Source organism: Drosophila guanche, unplaced genomic scaffold, assembly GCF_900245975.1.
Source record: "Drosophila guanche unplaced genomic scaffold, DGUA_6, whole genome shotgun sequence".
Classification (NCBI taxonomy): Eukaryota; Metazoa; Arthropoda; class Insecta; order Diptera; family Drosophilidae; genus Drosophila; species Drosophila guanche.
Window position 1 is genome coordinate 5,888,302 of NW_022995749.1, and position 20,354 is coordinate 5,908,655.

Consider the following 20,354-nt stretch of genomic DNA (forward strand, 5'->3'; position numbering starts at 1 on the left):
TTTGGCATTATAGATACATACACGATATGGGAAAAGAACGTTGCAAAACAATAATAGTAATGGCAAGGTCTTAAAAAGGGGATTAAAAAAGATTAAATTATGATATAATAAAAAATATGCAAGGAAAGGCAGATTTTTTTCATACAGAAGGAAATGGTGAAAAATCAAACTTTCTAAAACTTAAGGATATTAAAATATTTATGTATAAAAAAAATATATATTATATATAAAAATATATATAAAACAAAAACAATAAATAAAAAGTTATACACCCTATGAAAAAATTGTAAATGAAAGCATGTAATTTTTGTAAAATTATAAATAAAAGTTTGTCTTGTCGAGAGCTTTTTGAGGTGTTTAAATTAAGGCGTGGGGCGGGCTGGGGTCGGTAAAACAAGTTAAGGTCGAGGAACATTTACAGAGTCGCCTTATTACAGTCTAAATACAGGGGGGCTAGAAACACATTTAGAATCCACTTTTGTGATAAGCAAAAAGATTGCGCGCATTTTGGCCACTAAATTAGCATCGAGCTTCCTCCACATTTACTGGAACTTTTCGGTGAGTCCGCGCAGCTTGATGGCCATCTCCGACAGATGCTGCTGCAGCAGCCGCTTGTTGACCTTTTCCCTGTGCAAGAGATTTAATTTAAAATCCTGTAGCTTCAGCAATAAATTATCCACACTCACTTGATAATCAACGAAACATAACGCGACTTTTCTGCATCGTTTAGCAACGGTGTGGGAAAATGTGGGACGGACATCACGGTCTTCAGCCAGATGGCCAGCTCCGCAGGATATTTTTTATTGAAAGCCAATATAATATCGGCAAACTTGTCCACCTGCGAGCGTGGCGTCAAGTAACCCACACACATCATGATAAAGTAGATGGTTTGTTCGCCCGTTTTCAATACGACCTCGGTGATGTGCTCATGATTGCGGGATTGAATCGTAAAGTGTGTCATAAACTGTATGCCACAGCGTATGGCACCGCTCTCGGGCAGCGTCATGCAACGCTGGCCATAGTAGACAAGGCGATCGTAGGCCAGTGACTTGTCCTCCAATGCCTGCGGTATTTTCTTGACAATTTGTGCCAGGCAGCCAAAGAACGCCTCCATGGTGTCTGATATATTGGAGAAGTTCTGCTGTGGCGTGTTCTCAAACAGCTTGAAGCTGTGCTTGATAAACTCACGCAAAAGTTCTTGCATATACGGCTTGCAGCCCTCTTCCCTGTAAAACATGACAATGGTCTGGGGAAAGACAATAAATTAGTAAAGAAATAGCAAGCGTAGAGCGCACTCACTGTCTTGGATATCTCTAGCGTTGGTGCACAGCAGCGTGTTTGGAAACTGGCCACAATAAAGTAGCATAAATCCTGCAGCATGGGCCGGAAGCTGCTTCTTAGATTCATAATGGCATGCTTCATGGCACTGCAGGCGGCCTTTAGACATGTAAAGAAAGAGCATGAGCACGTGGAATGTAACTTAAACATATTTTTTCTACCTCTAAAACATCCAACTCCTCCACCCACATCTCAGCAATACGCCTAAAGATCGGCATAGTTCTCTGCATAACCAACAAAACGGGCTGCACAATTTGTATTTCCTTATCCTCTTCACTCAAATCGGTATTCAACGAAGAAAACAGCGTGGAGATCATGTTGAGACGGAAAATTGTGCGTATCCGTGCGGTGGGAGTTTTCTGCGGGAATTAAGAGAAAGCTTTTATAAACAAAAAGAAAAAAACGCGCGTTTTTGCGCGTGCCACTCACCCCATCGGATTGACAAATGGCCTGCAATTCTTCAAAGCATGGACTGACTATAATATCCAAATACTTGGGTATACCATCGGACGGCAGGAGACTCATCAATTTGCCAATGCTAAACATTAGACGCACCGAATCCGAGTTCTTCATGCGTCCGGCATTGAGCGAGGCATGACAGGCATTGAGCAGCGGCTCGGCATATGGCTTCAATTGCAGCTGACAGTCGCGACACAGCTCCTTCAGGCCGAGCGTGGCCTGGGCCGACATGGACGAGTTTAAGCCGCGCACCAGCAGATCTATCGCTGCCGGTATATAGGTGGGATTCTCCATTAACCAATTGCAATAGGAACCAATTGTCTCCAGTGCTGTGCCCAGCAGTTTGACGTTCATCTTTTCGTAGGGGATTTCGTTGAGGACCCGCATCAAATTTGGAATTTGTCTTGAAGTGTCGTGGGTAAAGTGTTCGGCCACCGATTGAAAGGAGTAGATGCAGGCCTCCAGTTTGGTCCAGTGCGTGGGATGGCGTTGCATGTCCACTATGGCCTCGTCCAACATGGCCGACAGGATGACCAAAATGTAATCGTGCAGCACATCATAGCAGTACATCTATGGGAAACGCATGATCTATGAGCAAAGTTACTTTAAATTTGCATTGAAACACTCACAAAGGTATCGGATATATCCTGTCTGTAGCATCGAAAACATTCCAAATCATCAGAGCTCCATCTGTCCAATGATTTCTCATCGGGCTGCTCCGATTTCCGCACCAGAATGCTCGTCAAGTGTGCGTACAGCGGCTTAATGTACTCCCAGCATCTGCGCTTGTGCTCCTCATTGGTCATGGCAAACACCTCGTCCTGCAGCATGTACCAGAAGGCCAGGGCCATGGTGCTGCAGGATTCCTCCACGGGATAGATGCCCGGCTTGTCCGTGCAGTGTAATATCTCCTGAACCATGCGATTCACTGTAATCGGTAGATTCGGATCCGGTGAGATGACGCCACTTAGCAGCAGCGACGAGTGCCGCTCGACGGCGGACACAAACAGCATGTAAATGTGTACGATGATGTCCTCGTTGTCGTTGTCACGCTTCCATTCCATTTTTGTGATCTCACAGAGCGAGTCCAGATACATGCGAAGCAGCACAAACGCCGTCTTTGGATAGCTGTGGCTCTCCGGCTGTATCATAATGTTTACCATGGACTTTAGGCAATTTTCGGCCAGCTCATTCTCATCGGCGGACATGCAGCCATCGCCGGTTTGCACGGCGGGCCAGTAGCACTTGTTGACCACCTCCAAAAGGACAGCTGTAATGGACACACAAGCCTCCAGGGAGTAGCCAATGTTCCTATGCGACAAGAGAGTTAAATAATCGTACAACGGGGAAAGTGCGTGCTTACTTGATCCAAGTGCCAACGCACTTGACGGCTCGTATCATGTTGCTGAATGCCTCGGTATCCCACACGCGGTTCATTTGTTGCCTCAAATATGCCTCCATCGTCTGCAGAATGACGGGCACCCGCTTGCCCACCTCCGCACGCAGCGTGACACGTTTCACCGAGGTGTGTATAACCTGCGCCTCCTCTGGTATGGCCGTCAGCACCTCCAGCATGATCCAGAGCTGCACATCGGGCTTGACATTGGGTATGCGCTGGTTTTGAAACGTATCAATCACCTCCTCAATGGCATTCGGCCACTCGTCGAGCATGTGGACAATGTATGCTCCCAGTGCAATGCACAAACGATTGAGAACAATCTTTGGTCCGCCTGCAAATTGCACAATTTTCTCGAGTATCTTTTGTTTGAGCTCCTCGCGGTTTTCCGGCGGCACCTCGTTCCAGTGCTTCATCAGCTTGGCGTGCAGGGTGATTGCGCCAAAAAACTGCACTTCTTGACTCTGCGCGGGAAGAGAGTAGAGTGGGAGTTGGTGGAACATATCATCGTGGTATGTGTATGCATGGCAGATGCATGCCAGCGTATACATATTGAATTAATTGATGCGCAGGTCATATCTTACCTTGCCCAGTTGCATTAGCTGCCATGAAAATTGCCAGGCTTGTGGGCTGCCCTCGGCCTCCGTAAGCCATTCGTGCGTAATTGCCTGCTCGTGGGAGTTGGAGCGATAGAAGACGACAACAGCCTCCTCCAGACGTGCAATATCGATGTTTTCCAAATTGATTCGTTCCATTTTGCCGTATTTGTGATGTCCCCCGGTATCGATTTGATTCAATTGATTGGGTTTCTTGTTTTGATATTGCCTGAAGAAGGCCCAGGGCCCAGACTTTTCCCCAGGATTTTTGCGACTCGGTTTTTCCGAAGAAGTTTTTTTTGTGCTGCTTCTTCTTTGCTTATTGACCGAATGTTAGGGTTGCCAGCAATACAAATTCTTGCCGCTTCAACTGATACGAAATATAATGAACGGGCACTAACCACACTGGTCTGGTTATAAGATATTTTTAAAGAGTGCAAAGATAATTAAAACATGTTTTAATCTTATTTTGTACACACAAACCAATAGTCTGTAATTTACTATATTAATTTTTGTAAAGAAATAAGAGCTGTCAACCCTGATAAGCGCAAGACTTGTTAACACTGGCAAGCAGACCAACTAACAAGTGGCAAGCAGTGCATGCAATTAATTTTGAAATTAAGCATTTTATAAATATAAATAACTTTAATTGTAATTAACTTTACTATAATATTGTTAAATATAGTTAAATTGGTGATACATATTCATTCACCAATAGATTTAAATAAATAAATCTAAGGGAATGTAAAATTAAGTCGCCAAAAGCAGTATTTCAGCTTGAATCCCCACTCGGAAATTAAATGTGTACTCTCCCGATCAACGTAGAGCACAATTTCCTGGTTATCCACAATGATTGAGGCTGCTTTTTCGGCGTAATCATCGCTCTTGGGATCCAACATGATGCGTTCTGTAACAACCCACTTATCCGTCACTATGCCAACGTTCTGCTGCTCCAATAGCTTAAAAATAATGCTCAATTCCTTGTCCTTAACAACGATGGGCAGTACAAATGTGCACTTAATCAGGCCAAAAAACTCAATAAAGCTGCAACACTTGTAGCGTGGCGGAGTCATCGACCTGGTGCCATTGGTTATCCACTCACAGGTTCTCTCATCGTCGGATATAATCATTAAATTATTACCAAGAACCTTTACAGAGGCGTTTTCGCTGAATTGAAGCTTTTCACAGTCCTCGAATGTCTCGAAGAGTCCATGGAAATGATTCATCAGAGAGCCAAAACCAGAAGTAGTTGATTCAATTTCATTTTTGATAATTAAAGCGAATTTACGCTTCTCTGGCATTACACCGCCATAAGAAAGTTCACCATCAATCCTGGGCAATTGTTTTGGTGCGCTGCATACAACTATTTCGGCTGTATCCTTTACACCTTTGGTGTCCTTAGCAACTTCAGCATTGGTGATTTCCTCCACAGGGGCCACTGGTTCAGGTTCTGGTTCGGCGACATCTTTAGCTTGAATTTTAAGAATAATGTCGCTGGCCGGCGGTGTTAACTCAGAAGCGGTGACGTACCCAGAAGAATTTGTAGTATTTTCTTGAGGTACAAGTGTCGCATTCAATGTATCGTCGACGAGAGAATGCAAGTCCATATTTTCAACGGAAAGACGTGCCCTAAGAACTAAAACTTTAGAAATATTCATAAAGATTTAAAGATAACTGTACTATTACCTTTTTGCTTGAGATAACATTGTTTTAACATTATTCTTGTGGACTCTTTTTTGATATTTTTTTGCCTTTGAGCTGCCGCTGCTACTGGTGGAGGAGCCGCTGTTACTGCTGGAGTCGCTTGTTGATTCGCTGGTGTCCTCACTGTAGGACTGTTCCGAGTCTGAAATCTCAAGATGGGCCACTTTTTCTATGGGCAAATTTCTATTCTCCAGCGGCAAGCTAAAAAAATTGTTTTGCCTCTCGCCTTCCTCCTGATTGTAGAATTGCAGAAAGCAAACAAAATCCTCCATTTTGTACAGCGAGAAAGCGGTCCCGTTGCTTTTATCCACTTGACAATCTAGCACTGCAGACACCTTATCGTGGTTGCCAATGGGTCTGTCCAGGGCGTAAATCTGCTGCAGATCTGCTGGGATACCTATGGATGGCTCCAGTTGCAGCTTCAGGTCGTAGATGGTTGCGCCGTCATCTATTGGAAAAAATTGCGGTGGCTGCAAAGAAATATTTGAATTATTTGCATGTCGTGTATTGTATATACAATTTACAATGTCAAATATGATGCAGCATATTTATAGCTCACCGCTGTGTTATCTGAGCTTTCTAGCTTTAGTTTTACAAACATTTTTAAAGCAGAATTAAAATAAGGCACGCGGACGCCACACACTTGCGGAATTTTTGACAATTACAGTTAAAGTTCAGAGCTGTCATTTCTTGCACGGACGATTGGTGGCACTATACAGCGACTGCAGCTGAGTACGTTTTCCAGCACTAGAGTTTTGCCGCATTTGTTTACAAATGTAAAAACATTGAAATTTGCTAATTCCCTTAAAAAAGCGTGGAAATGGGCTCGCCGAAGCGTGTTTTGGTCATCGACAATGGCTCATACGAATGTCGTGTTGGATGGCACAACGTCAAGGAGCCGGCGCTACGATTCAGAAACGTCTTGACCAAACCTCGCAAAGACAGAAAAAAGGAAGCCACGCCGGGCGCCTCGGATGGCACCACGACACCGGTCGCAGCTGAGGTGCCAGCCGAAATACAAGTTGGCAATGACATAACTAACATTGAGGCAGTGCGTGCTCATCTAAAGTCGCCATTCGAGCGGAATATTATAACGAATTGGAATCATCAGGAGCAGATCTTTGATTACATTTTCACCAAAATGGGCTTCGAGGGTGAGCAGAGCATTGCCCATCCGATTGTGCTGACCGAGGCGCTGGCCAATCCCAACTTTTGCCGCCAGAACATGAACGAACTGCTCTTTGAATGCTATGGCATCACCGCCGTTTCCTATGGCCTCGATGCGCTGTACAGCTGGGAGCACTATCAGAGTCGTCGCAAGAAGGTTTGGGGGCTCACATCCATAGATGTTTGACTCGTTTTGATAAAGAGTTATCTTCTCTTTGCAGGTGTCGGATGCACTGATAATCTCTTTTGGCTACAGCACCACCCATGTGATTCCCGTGCTAAATGGAAAGCTGCAGCTGCAGCATGTGCGTCGCTTGAATGTCGGCGGCTATCACATGATTACATATCTGCTGTGTCTGATGCAAATGAAGTATCCGGTGCATCTGAATGCCATCTCCATTAGCCGCATGGAGAAGCTGGTCCACGAGCATTGCCACATTGCCATCGACTACAAGGAGGAGTTGCTCAAGTGGGCACAAATCGATTATTACGAGGAGCACATCATGAAAATCCAGCTGCCGTACAATCAGGTTACGGCCACCAATGCTTTACTCACCGCCGAACAGAAGCTGGAGAAGCGGCGCGAGTTGGCAATGCGCCTGATCGAGATTAAGAATCGTCGGGAGGCCGAGAAGCTGCGCGAGGATGAGCAACAATTGTTTGTCTACAACAAACTGCGGCAGCTCTATGAGCAGGATAAGCTGCAAAAGTTTGAGCTGGCTCTGGCCCAACAGCAGATTGGCAATCTGGAGGAACTGGACTCGCTCATCAGCACAATTAGTGGTCGGATCAAGCGCATCAAGGATCGTCCTTTGAGCGCACCCAAGCCCAGCAGGCAGCAGGATAAAATAGACAAAATGCCAAAGCCGCCAGAGGGTGTCCCGCAGGCGGATTGGTTGGCCGAACTACAGGGCAAGCGTGAGCAACTGCTGCAACGCAAGCAGACGCGCCAGCAGCAGCGACACGAGCAGGGCAAGCGACACACGCACGCCGCACAGGAGCGGATGCGCATCATCTCCACGCTGGCGCGCAGCGAGAAGCGTCGCAAGGCCAACGGTGAGGAGGAGGACGACGGCTTCGGCATGAACGACAACGATTGGGATGTGTACAAGCGCATCAATCGGTATAACGATGACAGCGACTCGGATGCGGACAACGAGCAGCTGCTGGAGTACGAGAAAATACTCAGCCACTACGATGTGAACTTTGACGAAGGGAATGCGGTGCAGCAGCAGAGCGCAGCGGAAAATTATCAATTGCATTTCGGCGTAGAGGATATCCGCGTGCCAGAGATTCTCTTTCAGCCGAGCATGATTGGCTCCTCGGAGGCGGGCCTGGCCGAGTTGATTTCCTTTGTGCTGAAGCTCTTCAACGCGCAGGAGCAGCAGCGTATGGTGGAGCATGTCTATCTAACCGGCGGCAGTGCACAGCTGCGTGGCCTCAAGGAGCGCCTGGCTAGGGAGTTTCAAGAGATGCGACCATTTCAGTCGACGTTTTCCATATACGAATCGGATGACCACACGCTGAGCGCCTGGCTGGGTGCCTGTGTGCAGGCCAGTCAACCCAACTTTGGCCAGACGCTGACCACGCGCAAGGATTACCAGGAGCACGGCAGTGAATACTTCAGGGAGCATCGTGCTAGCAATCTCTTTTATCCTACACCGAAAGATTAAACATTTATTTGTCCAAAATATACACACACAGCTAGCAACTAAAAGAGAAACTCTGTGACATCGTTGCCGAAGAGTAGGTTCCAGGATTTGGGCACGGTCAACTTGAAGCTGCCGTCGCCAACGCCGCGCAGCTGCAGAAAGTCTTCGCACAGTTCGTTCAGTTCTCGCACGATCAGACTGGCATCGGTGGAGTTGTCACCCTCGATGAGGTAACGGAACAGCAGCATGACTTGCACTTGAGCCTCATCGAAGGCCTGGAACAGCTGCAGGGCGTTGCCACCCCCATAGATGGCCTCGCCGGTGTGTTCCTTCCACTTGATGAGTTCGGGATTGCCGAGCTGTGGAGCGTGCGCAAGTTTAAAGTTCTCGCTGGCACGATAGGCCCACGGGGAAGCCTCAATAACCCGTTTCTCAAAGCCAAAGCTGCCACTGAGTATTATTACTCGCTTTGCGCCCTTGATGAGTTGCACCAATTGCTGCTGGAAGCTGCGTGTGTGGCGAGCGATCCATGGTGCACGGAACTGTATGACCAGCAGTTTGTCCTCCACGCCCTCGTACAGCTCACACGATGAGACCTTCTCGTTGGGCTCGTGCTGGTAGGCGGAAGGTCCGTAGACCGGTATCAGCGCTGGATGGGAGACGGATCCAATGCGTTTCAGCTGTTTGGAGGCAATCAACAGGTCACAGGCTAGTTGGGCCGCATTTCCCACGCAGATGCTGGGTATAATAACCGTGTAATCGGACACATCTAATGTCGTTTTCTTATTCTTTAGGAACAACATAATATTCAATTATTTATTTCGGTTGCAGTCAAAATGAGAAGTCAAAAAATGAAAGTAATGATTTAGTGTTGTGAAATGTGTCGGACAAGACTCGATAGAAGTGACGACAACTCTAGGACGGTTTGCTATTGTAATATAAATGTGGTTTAAAACTTCGCCATGGCACTCTACATAATCAGAATAAATTAATTAAATTAATCAGGTTGTTTCTCATGCCTCTTTATTTAATATTGATAACTTCGATTACCAATAGTCTTTCCAATCGATAAGCCATTGCAGACGCTTAACAGCACTACCTCTTTTTTTGCAAATGTTTTCCGGCATATTCGTCAACAAAAATGTCAAACTCTGTGAATATATCGGTGGAAACCACTTGCGAGAAAAAGATACGGGAGATTGGATATGATGGCACCGAGCTGTACCAACCGTAAGTTCACAGTTTGAGTGAAATAAGGTTTTCAGAACAAGTTGTTGATCAAACTTTTCAGAGCGCCGACCCTGTCCGAGAGCCTGGCCAAGTGTGCGGCCCGCATAGACTTTAGCAAAACATCGCTGGACGATCTGAAGAAGGAGGAGAAGACAGCGGCAGCGGCTGAGGAAGAGAACAAAGATGGCACACAGTTCCAGGAGAGTCTTTGGCCCTGGGATGCGGTGCGGAACAAGCTCAAAGATGCACTCACCGAAATCTGTGTGCTGTCCGATGTGATTTCCATAGCTAAGGACAAGAGATACTTGGTACTGGACCCACTGCTGGAGGAGGGCGACGACACAAAGCCCATTGTGCAGGTTTACAGTCGCAAGAAGGCAATCTCACAGGCGGCACAGGTTTTGTTGAGCGGAGCGGAGCGTCTACGCAATGCACACAGCGAACAGCGCAGTCGGAATGTGTCCGACTTTCACATAGAACTTCTGCGCCTGCGTCAGAACTGGCGCTTGAAGAAGGTGTCCAATGCGATCATAGGAGATCTCAGCTATCGCACGGCGGGCTCCAAGTTCGGAATGAGCGGCACCTTTGAGGTAACAAAAGCGGAGGAGGCATCCGACGATGATAGTGCCATCAGCTCGACCACTAGCAGCAGCACAGCCACCAACAATGGCATGCAGATGAAGGCCAGCTCCGCGCTGCGAGTGATTGTTCCCGCTGAGCTGCAAGGTGTGGCCTACATTAAGGTCATTACACAGAAGGACCAAGAAGATCTGTGCACAGCGCAGGTGAATTTGATGGGCCATGGGCCGAACATAACCGCCCAGGTGGGCGTCTGGCAAAAGACGCTGGAGTTTGCCCAGAACGTACTCTTCTGCAAGGAGCTGTTTGCACAGCTGGCACGCGAGGCCATTCAGCTGCAGGCACCCATACCGCATGTGGTCATTGGCAATCAGATACGAGCCACCCTGCTGCCCAACATACAGCTGATCATCTCGCTGTGCCACTCCACCACCTTTGACTCGAATCAACCGGCGCCGATTAACGATCACGATCATGTACTGGAGCATTCGCTTCACCAGCTGCTGCGGGAGGTTCACTACAAGAACTCGCACCATCCGTTCCCCCACCCGGCGAGTGCGCCACTGGGGCCATCAAAGAAACGCATGCTGGCCGGTCCAATGGCTGCGGATCGTGAAACGCTACTGGACATGACCAAAACGCAGACCATACTGGAGCAAATCATTGCCCAAGCGCAGCATATATTCATGCGCAAGCGCACCCAATATGTGCTGGATACGCTGGCGAGGGATGTGAAGGATCCACAGATTGTGTCCCACTGGAATGCCATGAACTCCCCGACCATGTCCTGTGTAAAGATTAACATTGTTACCCACGGCTACGATGCCATTGGACGCACTTCCTTGGTCATCCATGTCAAGGAGCGCTCACTGAAGTGCATTTGTCGTGATGGACGCGTCATGCGCTTGTCCTATGAGCCGCAAGAGCTGCGCGATCTAATACTCTGTCAAATCAACTCTCATCAAATCTCCTGCCTGGTGAGCCTCGCCCGCTGCATGGCCTGGACGGTGCTCTCGAACAGCAATCATTTGGGCATTGGCAAAGTGGAACCGCTGGGCAATGCCAGTTCCTGCCTGTTGGCCTCCCCCAATGGTGATCGCATGATAGCCGTTCAAATACGCTGCGATCCGCAAATTGATGTCAAGGTTTACATTGCCAGAAGTCCGCGTCAGGATTTTTTCCCCAGTCCTCTGGTGCCGGAGAAGTTGTGGGAGAATCTGGGTGGCAATTTCAAAGAGGTGGGTGAACTTTCCCGCTGTGTTTCTTGCTAATATGCTAATGTTATCCATTAATCTTTTGCAGGTAAAGTTTGATAAAATCGAAGGAAAGAGTTTTCTGAACAAAATGGAATTTCTGATGGCTTCACTCACAAGCAACACGGCCTAAGGGCGGCTCGTCTGCTGCATAAACCTTATAAATATTGTTCGTAGCTCGATTTAAGGAATATTTAAATTAAAAGAATTATAATTAAGGTTACACGTTAATTGATATACATTTGATTCAAGTATTCCAGAGAGGATGTACCATTTCAAGGGCTCATTCAATGCATCAAGCTGTAGCTGACGTGATTGTGCCATAGTCGCGGCTGATACAAATGCACCTCCGGTGACATATTCTGATGAATGAGGTTGAACGTATCCTCCAGACTCACAACATTCGCTCGATTGGTGCTCTGCAGGAAGAAAGAATAATCTGTTATCTCTGGCTTAACCTGCACGACCTGCACTGCTTGCTCACCCAACGTTCCAGATCACAGAAACTGATGTTGTAGTTTTGGCCACGTGGCTGCAGTGTCAGCACCTCCATCTGATCCACAACAGGTTGCGAGAGACGCAAGTAAAGTCCGCGATTGGTGGAGAACAGTATGGGCACACGTTTCGCCGGCGCCGAACCGGCACCAGTTGTAGCACCACCAGCAATCTGTCGATAAGTCGGACAATGATTCACCGAGGCTATGGTCTCCTCCGGCATCTGTCTGTCCCCTGCAGCGCCAACTGCAGTGCGCACCAGTCCCATGCAAGAGTGGAAACAGGACGCCACTTTGTTGCATTAATGAGTGTAGTTGTCAGACTTTTGATTCTCTGATTTCCTCAGCGACACTCAAGTGGAATTTGTTGGACGTGCATGGCTACTGCTTTATCGATTTTTTGTTTTTTGTGCAGCATTTGCGGGCAACACTTCCATCAGCACTGACCACCGTCCGTTTAGTGTGTAATTAGCTGCGCTGCTCAATTTGTATGCGATGGCCGGTTGCCCAGGCAACACAAAGTAATGTTGTCCAGTCCACACGGCAGTGCAACTGTCATAGCCACAGCCATGGCCATGTTCGTGTGCCGGGCCAATTGTCTGTCGTCTGCAGGTGGGTTGCCAGATAACATGCGACACGCACTTTGTCGTGCCAAATTGTTCAATTATGACAAAAAAAAAAAACAGAAATCTTTACTGATTGAGCGCCGTGATTGCAGTTGCAGAACAAAACTATTATCTAGAAGAGGGGAATGTTGCTTTGGGTTTAATCAAAAGCTATAAATAGTTGCCCAAAGCCCTAACCTCACTGCACTGCTTCATATTCTGCATTTATTGTGGGGACATTTTCAAGTTTAGTTTGTCTTTCCAGGAGTTTTCCTTGTGCCAAAGGACATGCACACAGACAGGATATGATCATAGACACATACACCTACACCTAATTTTTTCACCAAATTAACTCCATTTTAAAAACCCCATTAAACAATTTTCTTTTTTTACTTTTTACAAATATTGTTTTAAAACTTTATTTCATTTTTATATTATATTGTTTGTTGTTTTATTTTGTTTGTGTTGTGTACTTGTAAATTGTATAATTAACACTAAAATACTTATTTAAACATATTTCCATATTCAATCGGTTGTTGTTGTGTTTTTTGTATTTCATTTCATTTTTTTCGATTTTTTTTTGTCTGGGTTACGTTTTTGCCATTTTTTTGTTTTTCTCATTTGTTTGTTTTGTGGGAAGGGGTTGGAGAGGAGGTAGGGGGTAGGTAGAAGGGGCATTTTATACTTTTGTTTTACTTATAACTCCGCTCCATTATACATTTATGTTTTTTGCTTGTTTTATATTTCATTTTTTGTGTGTTTGTTTTATTCATTTAATATATAGATCCAGCAATTGAAACGCTTCAACCGATAAGCGTTAGTAAATAAATGTAACTTATTAACTATTTAAGTTTTTCTCGCTTTAGGCGCAGCAGACGCATCATGGATGCGCGCGCGCGCGCGGCATGCCACACAATTTTAGATTTAAATCATGCAGTAGCAGCACATACTATAAATTGTTTCCATCTTCGTATATATTTTAAATTCCGACACATTAAACATATACAATATTTAAAATAGATTTTTTTCATGTTTTCTCTTGTTGTTTTTGTTTCTTTAAATTAATTTATCAATTGATTTGCGTGTGTTCGTGTGTGTGTGCTGTTAATGTGTGTGTGTGTGTGGTGTTTGTTGTATTATTTTATAAAGAAATGTATTTAATTTCTTTATTTATTTTCCTTTTGATTTGGGGCTTATAAATTATCTTCAAATCTAATGCTATTATACGGGTGGATTTTCCCTACTACTGCTCCCCGCCCTTCATCAATCATCGAGCATCAATTATGAATGCGAAATGTGCTGTATCGGGGATATACATAGATGCAAGCACAGACGTATACATATATACTATATATATATATATATATATATATATATATAATCTATGTACCTTTTATAAATTGTTTGTTTTGTACAGCATTCATTTTGTTTTTGTTTTTAGTGTGATATTTTTTGTTGAATTAAAGTTTTCTTCATTAGGTTAAGGTTTCTACATTTGTGGTTGCCTTTGCTGCCGTTTAAGAAATATATTTATATATATATATAATATATATTTGCATATATGCATATTAAACAGCTAAATCTTATAGTTATGCGCGTAGCTATTCTGCAATAAATTAGTGCATACAATAGGCTACAATTCGTATCCCTTTGCTGGTATACATTTATATTATGTAAGTTTCTTATGCTGTCCTAATGCACACAATGCCGTGAGGAAATCGAAACGAGTGCAAACTGTTTGCCGATCTCCAAAAAACTGAGGGGGAAAAGTCATACATATCATATTATATCGCATATATGGTATTGCTCGCTGTTAAAAGGAACTTAAATAACTGTTTTCGTTTTAGTTGTTTGGTTAAAATATAAATACACATGAGCGAAAGAACAAACAATGCAACAAAAACGTTAAGCAAACAAACGAACAAACAAACAGACGAGAGACAGAAATACAGAATAAAAGCAATACAAAATACGACGGACAGCAAAGTGCCAAGTTTTCTATTTGTACAATGAGAATTAAATAGAAGAATATTATTTGGGACAAGAATGAGGCCGATCTAGACACCGTTGCCCGTGCCCTGCCCCTGCCCTGACCATTGTGCAAAATCAATCGGAGGAGCATTTTATAAGAAGGTTTTTGTGTGGTTACAATCTATACATATACATGTCCAATAATGCTAGCTATATATACTCTCAACTATGTGTGTATTTATGCATATTATTATAAATATTTCATTCATTCATTTGATGCCTTAAGCGGTTGATCTTTTGTTGCGCCTTGCTTAACAAAAAAATCATTTTGCGATTAATGATTTCTTTCTACAATTATATATATATACTATATATTATTGGTATTATATATGCAAAAACATAAATCACACGAAACTAAAAAATGTACATACATGGTAGTCACTGCTCTATATATATATATACACCCACACATATAAATCTATATAATGCTATGGTATCATAAATGGGTTTTTAGTTTAATAAGCAAGTAAATTGGTATTAATAGTGGTTGGATGGGATTGGCATAGTCAGAAACATAATAGATTAGGTATTGATTGTGTGTGTTTGTGTCTTGCTTGAACTAAACAGAAGGACTTGCTAGACTTGTTGCATATTTTTTGTTAACATTAATTTAAGTATATTTGCTTTTGTTTCTTCTCTTTTATGGTCAACTCTTGGTTGGTTTCTCTGTTGTGTTGTTGTGGTGTATCGTGCCCTTTGCGGTCTGCTGCTCTGACAGCGTTGCCAGACATCGAATCTGCCCACGCCGTTCCGCCCTAACCTCACTGCACTGCTTCCCAGTCTGCATATTTTGGGGGGGAACATTTTCAAGTTGAATTTACGACAAATAATATTAAAAATACAATACAACAACAAAACGAACTTATCTAAAATCAACAGCGTGTGTAATACAAGTAGAAATTTGCAGTGCAGTGGGCTATACAGGAACCGGAAACCTGGCACAGATCCTTGTCTGTCCTTGTTCGTTTGATCCTTTTTATGGTTATACAGTTTTACATTTTACAAATTGTTGTTTGCTTTTTTTGTTTTAGTCTATTATATTTAAGGGTTTCTCTATTTTCTCATACATGTATTAATTTTAATTACTTTATGCTTATGTATCAAGGATTTTTACTACCGCTTTTGTTTTATGCTTGTTTTGTTTTTTGTTTTTTTTTGTGTGTTGTTTTTGTTTTTAGAAATTGTTGTTGCCATTGCTGAGCAGATTGGAGGCTGCCGCCCCAAGGGCTGCCGCTGCTATGGATGCCGCCGATGAGCTGCCCGACGTGCCATTGGATGCAGCTGCTGCCACAACAGCTGCCACAGCGGCTGCAACCGTATTGAGATGCTGTTGTTGCTGCTGCTGCTGCTGATGAAGTTGCTGCTGCTGCTGCTGATGATGTTGATGATGTTGTTATGGCATAAAGTAGTCCGGATGATCTGTGTCTTTCTCGAACCGCTTGGCCTCCTCGTGCATGCTCTCCTTGATCTTCAGTATGGCCGCCGATTCGGTTTGATCATTCTCGCCGGGGCCGCCAAACGCGCCGAGATTATAGTCACCCATGCCGCTGCCCGAGTCCTCGCGTGGCGTACCCGGTCCCCCGTTGGCTGGTGAGTTCTTCATGCCATCCAGGCCAGTGCCGTCGGGGCCACCGCCGCCATTAAGTACAGGACCCATCGAATTGGGGCCACCACCCATTGGACCCATGCCGCCGGGTCCGCCCCCACCGCCTCCGCCATCAGGGCCACCGCCCATGGGGAATTCTGGCTTCATGAGTGCATACATACTGTCGCCGGGTCCGCCGACAGGACCACCTTGCGTGTTATCCTGAGGCGAGGGCATTATGGGCGTTCCTGGTCCGGGTGGACCATTCGAGCCGGGGCCGGGTCCGTAATTTCCTGGTGATGATGATGAATACGCATTCAGTGGCGCCGACGCATTAGGCTGCCATTGCGGCGGTCTCCCGCCCGCTCCGCCCATGCCCATTGGCGGCATTCCACCGGGTCCAGGTGCAGGTCCACGCATTCCGCCGGGTCCGCCATAGCCCATGGGACCCATACCGCCGGGTCCACGTGGCGGATTCATGCGTGGATTCATGGGACCCATGCCGCCACCAGGTCTTGTCGGATCCATACTATTCGGCATCATGGGCTGTCCGGGCGGGCCATTGAATTCGTTACCCATTCCCTGCATACGCACGCCGGGTCGCGGGCCACCAGGGTATCGGGGTCCGCCCATGAACGGCGGCTGGCCGGGCATCATCTGTGACGGCGGCGGCTGTGGACTGGATGCATGCGTTGGCGGCGACGGCCGCATTGTTGAATTTGGAAAAAAGTTTGGACCCATTGGTCCGCCGGGTCCCATGGGACCGCCATCACCGCCGGGCGGCATCTGTCCCAGAGGGCTCGGCGCCGGACCGCCAGCGTTGTGTGGTCCGCCGGGTCCAATGCCATTCACGCCATAGCCGGAGCTGACGAAGCCGTAATCATGGAAGGCCTTGGCCTCCGAGCTGTGATCGCACTGATCCCGACGCTCGGGCGCAGCACAGTACAGATCCCAGAAGACGCACCACCAGGTGTGCAGGAATCCTGGCGGCTCGCCGAGCGTTATGTTCTTCTCCCATCGGATCTCGGAGAGGAATGTTTGTGCCGCCTTCTGGGCTCCCACGTGTAGCAGATATTCGTAGACGTAGAGGGCCAACTTCTCTCGTGCCTGGGCATCTGAGGGGACCGCTGATGTCTTTGATTTGCCGTACATTTTGTTGGTTTCTTGGCTTCTTGGCTGGTTTGTCGGTTTATGTTTATGTGATGTTTCTGGTTGCTGCTGCTGTTGCTGGCTGGTAAGGTGGTTTTCTTTACTTTTCTTTGCGCTTGTCTTGCTTCTTCTTTGCTTTCGCTCTTTTGCTGGTGCTTTGCCTTTTTTGTCTACCAACTTCCACTCTTTATTTAAATTTATATATTTTTATGTACTTTTTCGAGGCTCTTGCTGTTGCTCTGCTTCTGCTTCTTCTCGCTCTGCTTTTGGCTTCAGCGGCTGCTGCTCTGCTGCTGCTGTTGTTGTTGTTTTTTAATTGGCCGCGCTTTGAGCTCACGCAGCCGTTCTCTGCCGCTCTATTACTTCCACCATTTTTAATATAATTGTTGTTAATGTATTTCTTTGCAAATGAAAAATAAAACACACTTTGCGCTTTTTAACTTTTTGCGATTTTTTACAATAAACTTTTAGCGCGCTCTCCGCTGTGTGTCGCCACTTCTTCGTTTTACCGTTTATTTTTTTTCAGGTATTTTTTTGCCTGATTGTTGCTGCTTCTTCTTGCACAACCACTAAAAACAGAAAAAAGCAGAGAGAGAGAGAGAGAGAGAGAGCGTGAGTGAGAGAGGGCAAAATGAGCGACATTGTATGTATGTGTGTTGCAAATTTGTATATATGTATTCATGTGAGTGCCTGTGTATGTGTGTGTACTTGCGTGAGTACGAGAGAGGGATCTCGCGCATTGTCGACAAATCGGCACAAGTGCTACACTGACTGCCAACAGTTATGGTTCACTTTAGTTTATCATTTTATGAAATATTACTAAATAATAGATCCATTTTATAATTTCAAATTAGTCACTTTTATATTAAGAACAACGAACACATGCGATTTGAATAAAGTTAATAGAATCATTAAAGATGTACGCGAACTTTTAGCATAGACTTTTGTGCGTCGCTGTTCCGCCAGGTGAGTGAGTGAGTGATGCTCTTGGCTCCGTTTGGTCGTTTTGTAGGTAGCAAAAGGCTAGGCCAGGCCAGCAGCAGGCAACGTAATCTGTCTGTCTACTGTATGTGGCTCCCGCTGTCAAATGGCCATTCAAATCAAAATTCGTCTAGGGAGCTCCCCATTTTATTAACACACCACTGTGAGTGAGCGGAGTGAGTGAATGGGTGACAACAGCACCGAGAGAGAGAAAGAGAGAGGCAGGGCGCGTGGCGATAAGGCCTATTGGCTTTACAAGGCAGTTGCATCCGTTACTAGCCCCAGGGCCACGAATATCGAATATCTAATGGAGCTTCTACAGAGCCTCTTAAATATAGTCATTAAATAAGTATGAAGTGAGCCGCGCACGTGAGAACTGTGGCAGGCTACAGAAATGCACTTGGGCCCACCGCTGTAACCCACTCGAATATTGTTTATGGGGCTTATAGGGAGACTGTCAGCTGTTATCATTCGCCAGATGTTATCAGAAATCTATTATGAAACCAAATAAGGTTTACCCACGCCCAGAGAGCTATCCAAAAGCAAGTTGGGAAGTCAAGTACACCTTATTCTCTCTAGCTCCTCATGCAAAGTGGCTACGCTTTTGTGTGATGTGATGGCTGACTGTTCTGTTCTGTTCCCCTTTTCGGGCTGTTAATCAACCTCGAGAGTGAGTTCCCAGGGTTCTAAAAATCCACCAACTGGCGGCAGAGAAGAGGTTCTGACAGGGCCAAGCCCGAGGTTGGGTACTGGCTTGCACTGGCTACAAAATACCGGTCCATCTCTCTCTTTTCTTCTACAACGGCTGATGCTCGCTTGCTTCACTTCTGCTGCTGGCGTCGCTGCTGCCGTTTGTAGCTGGGCCGCCGCTGCCTCTACCTCTGTCCCTGTCCCCCTTAAACAGTAGTAGGACAAAACTACATTACTACCGATATTTCACCATTGTTGTTGTCGATTCGGTTTGCCGTTGTGTCTAGGTTGGAGACGTCATCAAATTTGGTACGCGGGTTTTCTCTCGCACGTTCTACTTTTTGCCACACACTCACACTGTCACTAACTCACAGATGGTTGTTTGTTATTGTTGGATACGCACCTTTTGTTACTCTCTTGTTTTAATACTTTTGTTTAAATTCATTTATTTTGGTTTATCGTGTATGTTGTTGATTGCAATTTTATCACAAAATCAACAAGAAACACAAACAGACACACAAGTTGAGAGGCTGCTGTTGGAAGTGCTCAGCTCGTGCGGACAGGAGAGCGAGAACGACAACGACAGCGAGAGAGTGAGTCGGGGGAGAGAGAGAGTGCGAGAGAGGAGGAGGAGCAAGAATACGGAATTTTATTACAATCTCATTGATTTTTCGTATTCGTATTTGTCTTTGCGGCTCCCCGGCTCTTCATTTGTTTTGCGCGCATACATATAATTATTTATTATTAAACCGCGCGCTATTTTACTTAGTTTTTGTTGTTGCTTTTTGCACCAATTCTCTTCGGGTGTACTTGTATTCGTGTGTGTGTTTTATGTGGGTATGTATATGTGAGTGTTTTTAATTTCTTTTCTAAACACACTTTTTCGAGTGCTGCTGTTGTTGCTGCTGTAATTTTTGCAAGTTTTCTCTTCACACGAGTTTCATTCGCCTTGCGCTTTGTCCGTGTATTCGACGATTGCTTTTACTGCCCGTTCGGCTGCTGCTGCTTCTTCTTCCACTAAAAATCGGCTCTTTTTTGCCTGTACGAAATTTTCACAGCGAGTTGGTGTGTTGAAATGCATTTTAAATGGATTTCATTTCAAAAGTAAACACAACATTCACATTTTCACTTCGATTACAAGACTTAATTCGTTTAAACAATTCGTTTTTACACCAATTTTAATTCGAATAAATATTTTTTTTGCTACAAGTTGTAAAGCAGTGTGTACTGTTAGACCCTCAAAAATATACCAGAATATACCAGAATATCTCATTTTAAAAATATACCATAAATATACCGTAGTCTTAAATCTTATTCCTCTCATGTTGATGTTCTATTTGATATAACTATCTTGCAAAGACTTTTAACACTAAAACAATAATTTGTCCGATTAAAGAATCCAATTGGCTTATACAAAAACATTAGGATTATGTCAGCAACTACTC

At 45.2% G+C, this 20,354-nt stretch overlaps 7 protein-coding genes across 7 annotated transcripts; 2 read left to right on the forward strand and 5 right to left on the reverse strand.

The window, feature by feature from the left end:
* Positions 1 to 256: 256 nt before the first annotated feature.
* Positions 257 to 4,145, reverse strand: LOC117585218 (importin-13). The gene is made up of 8 exons (XM_034274610.1): positions 3,778 to 4,145; positions 3,161 to 3,657; positions 2,427 to 3,108; positions 1,768 to 2,367; positions 1,500 to 1,697; positions 1,300 to 1,437; positions 687 to 1,246; positions 257 to 627 (listed from the first exon to the last, which is right to left on the reverse strand). The coding sequence occupies exons 1-8, from the start codon at positions 3,946 to 3,948 to the stop codon at positions 543 to 545; spliced, it is 2,931 nt and encodes a 976-aa protein (XP_034130501.1). The 5' UTR covers positions 3,949 to 4,145; the 3' UTR covers positions 257 to 542.
* Positions 4,146 to 4,468: 323 nt separating this feature from the next.
* Positions 4,469 to 6,190, reverse strand: LOC117585222. The gene is made up of 3 exons (XM_034274616.1): positions 6,053 to 6,190; positions 5,476 to 5,963; positions 4,469 to 5,418 (listed from the first exon to the last, which is right to left on the reverse strand). Exons 1-3 carry the CDS (start codon positions 6,092 to 6,094, stop codon positions 4,524 to 4,526), a joined length of 1,425 nt encoding a protein of 474 aa, XP_034130507.1. The 5' UTR covers positions 6,095 to 6,190; the 3' UTR covers positions 4,469 to 4,523.
* A 49-nt stretch (positions 6,191 to 6,239) lies between these two features.
* LOC117585220 (actin-related protein 5) lies at positions 6,240 to 8,365 on the forward strand. The gene is made up of 2 exons (XM_034274614.1): positions 6,240 to 6,817; positions 6,882 to 8,365. Exons 1-2 carry the CDS (start codon positions 6,314 to 6,316, stop codon positions 8,331 to 8,333), a joined length of 1,956 nt encoding a protein of 651 aa, XP_034130505.1. The 5' UTR covers positions 6,240 to 6,313; the 3' UTR covers positions 8,334 to 8,365.
* On the reverse strand, positions 8,294 to 9,191 carry LOC117585224 (proteasome assembly chaperone 2). The gene has a single exon (XM_034274618.1). It carries the CDS (start codon positions 9,113 to 9,115, stop codon positions 8,372 to 8,374), a length of 744 nt encoding a protein of 247 aa, XP_034130509.1. The 5' UTR covers positions 9,116 to 9,191; the 3' UTR covers positions 8,294 to 8,371.
* A 195-nt stretch (positions 9,192 to 9,386) lies between these two features.
* On the forward strand, positions 9,387 to 11,605 carry LOC117585221 (mediator of RNA polymerase II transcription subunit 17). The gene is made up of 3 exons (XM_034274615.1): positions 9,387 to 9,542; positions 9,604 to 11,359; positions 11,424 to 11,605. Exons 1-3 carry the CDS (start codon positions 9,454 to 9,456, stop codon positions 11,505 to 11,507), a joined length of 1,929 nt encoding a protein of 642 aa, XP_034130506.1. The 5' UTR covers positions 9,387 to 9,453; the 3' UTR covers positions 11,508 to 11,605.
* Positions 11,553 to 12,468, reverse strand: LOC117585228. The gene is made up of 2 exons (XM_034274621.1): positions 11,859 to 12,468; positions 11,553 to 11,793 (listed from the first exon to the last, which is right to left on the reverse strand). Exons 1-2 carry the CDS (start codon positions 12,135 to 12,137, stop codon positions 11,662 to 11,664), a joined length of 411 nt encoding a protein of 136 aa, XP_034130512.1. The 5' UTR covers positions 12,138 to 12,468; the 3' UTR covers positions 11,553 to 11,661.
* A 2,832-nt stretch (positions 12,469 to 15,300) lies between these two features.
* LOC117585223 (single-stranded DNA-binding protein 2) lies at positions 15,301 to 17,379 on the reverse strand. Its single transcript, XM_034274617.1, has one exon. It carries the CDS (start codon positions 17,239 to 17,241, stop codon positions 15,898 to 15,900), a length of 1,344 nt encoding a protein of 447 aa, XP_034130508.1. The 5' UTR covers positions 17,242 to 17,379; the 3' UTR covers positions 15,301 to 15,897.
* Positions 17,380 to 20,354: the final 2,975 nt, after the last annotated feature.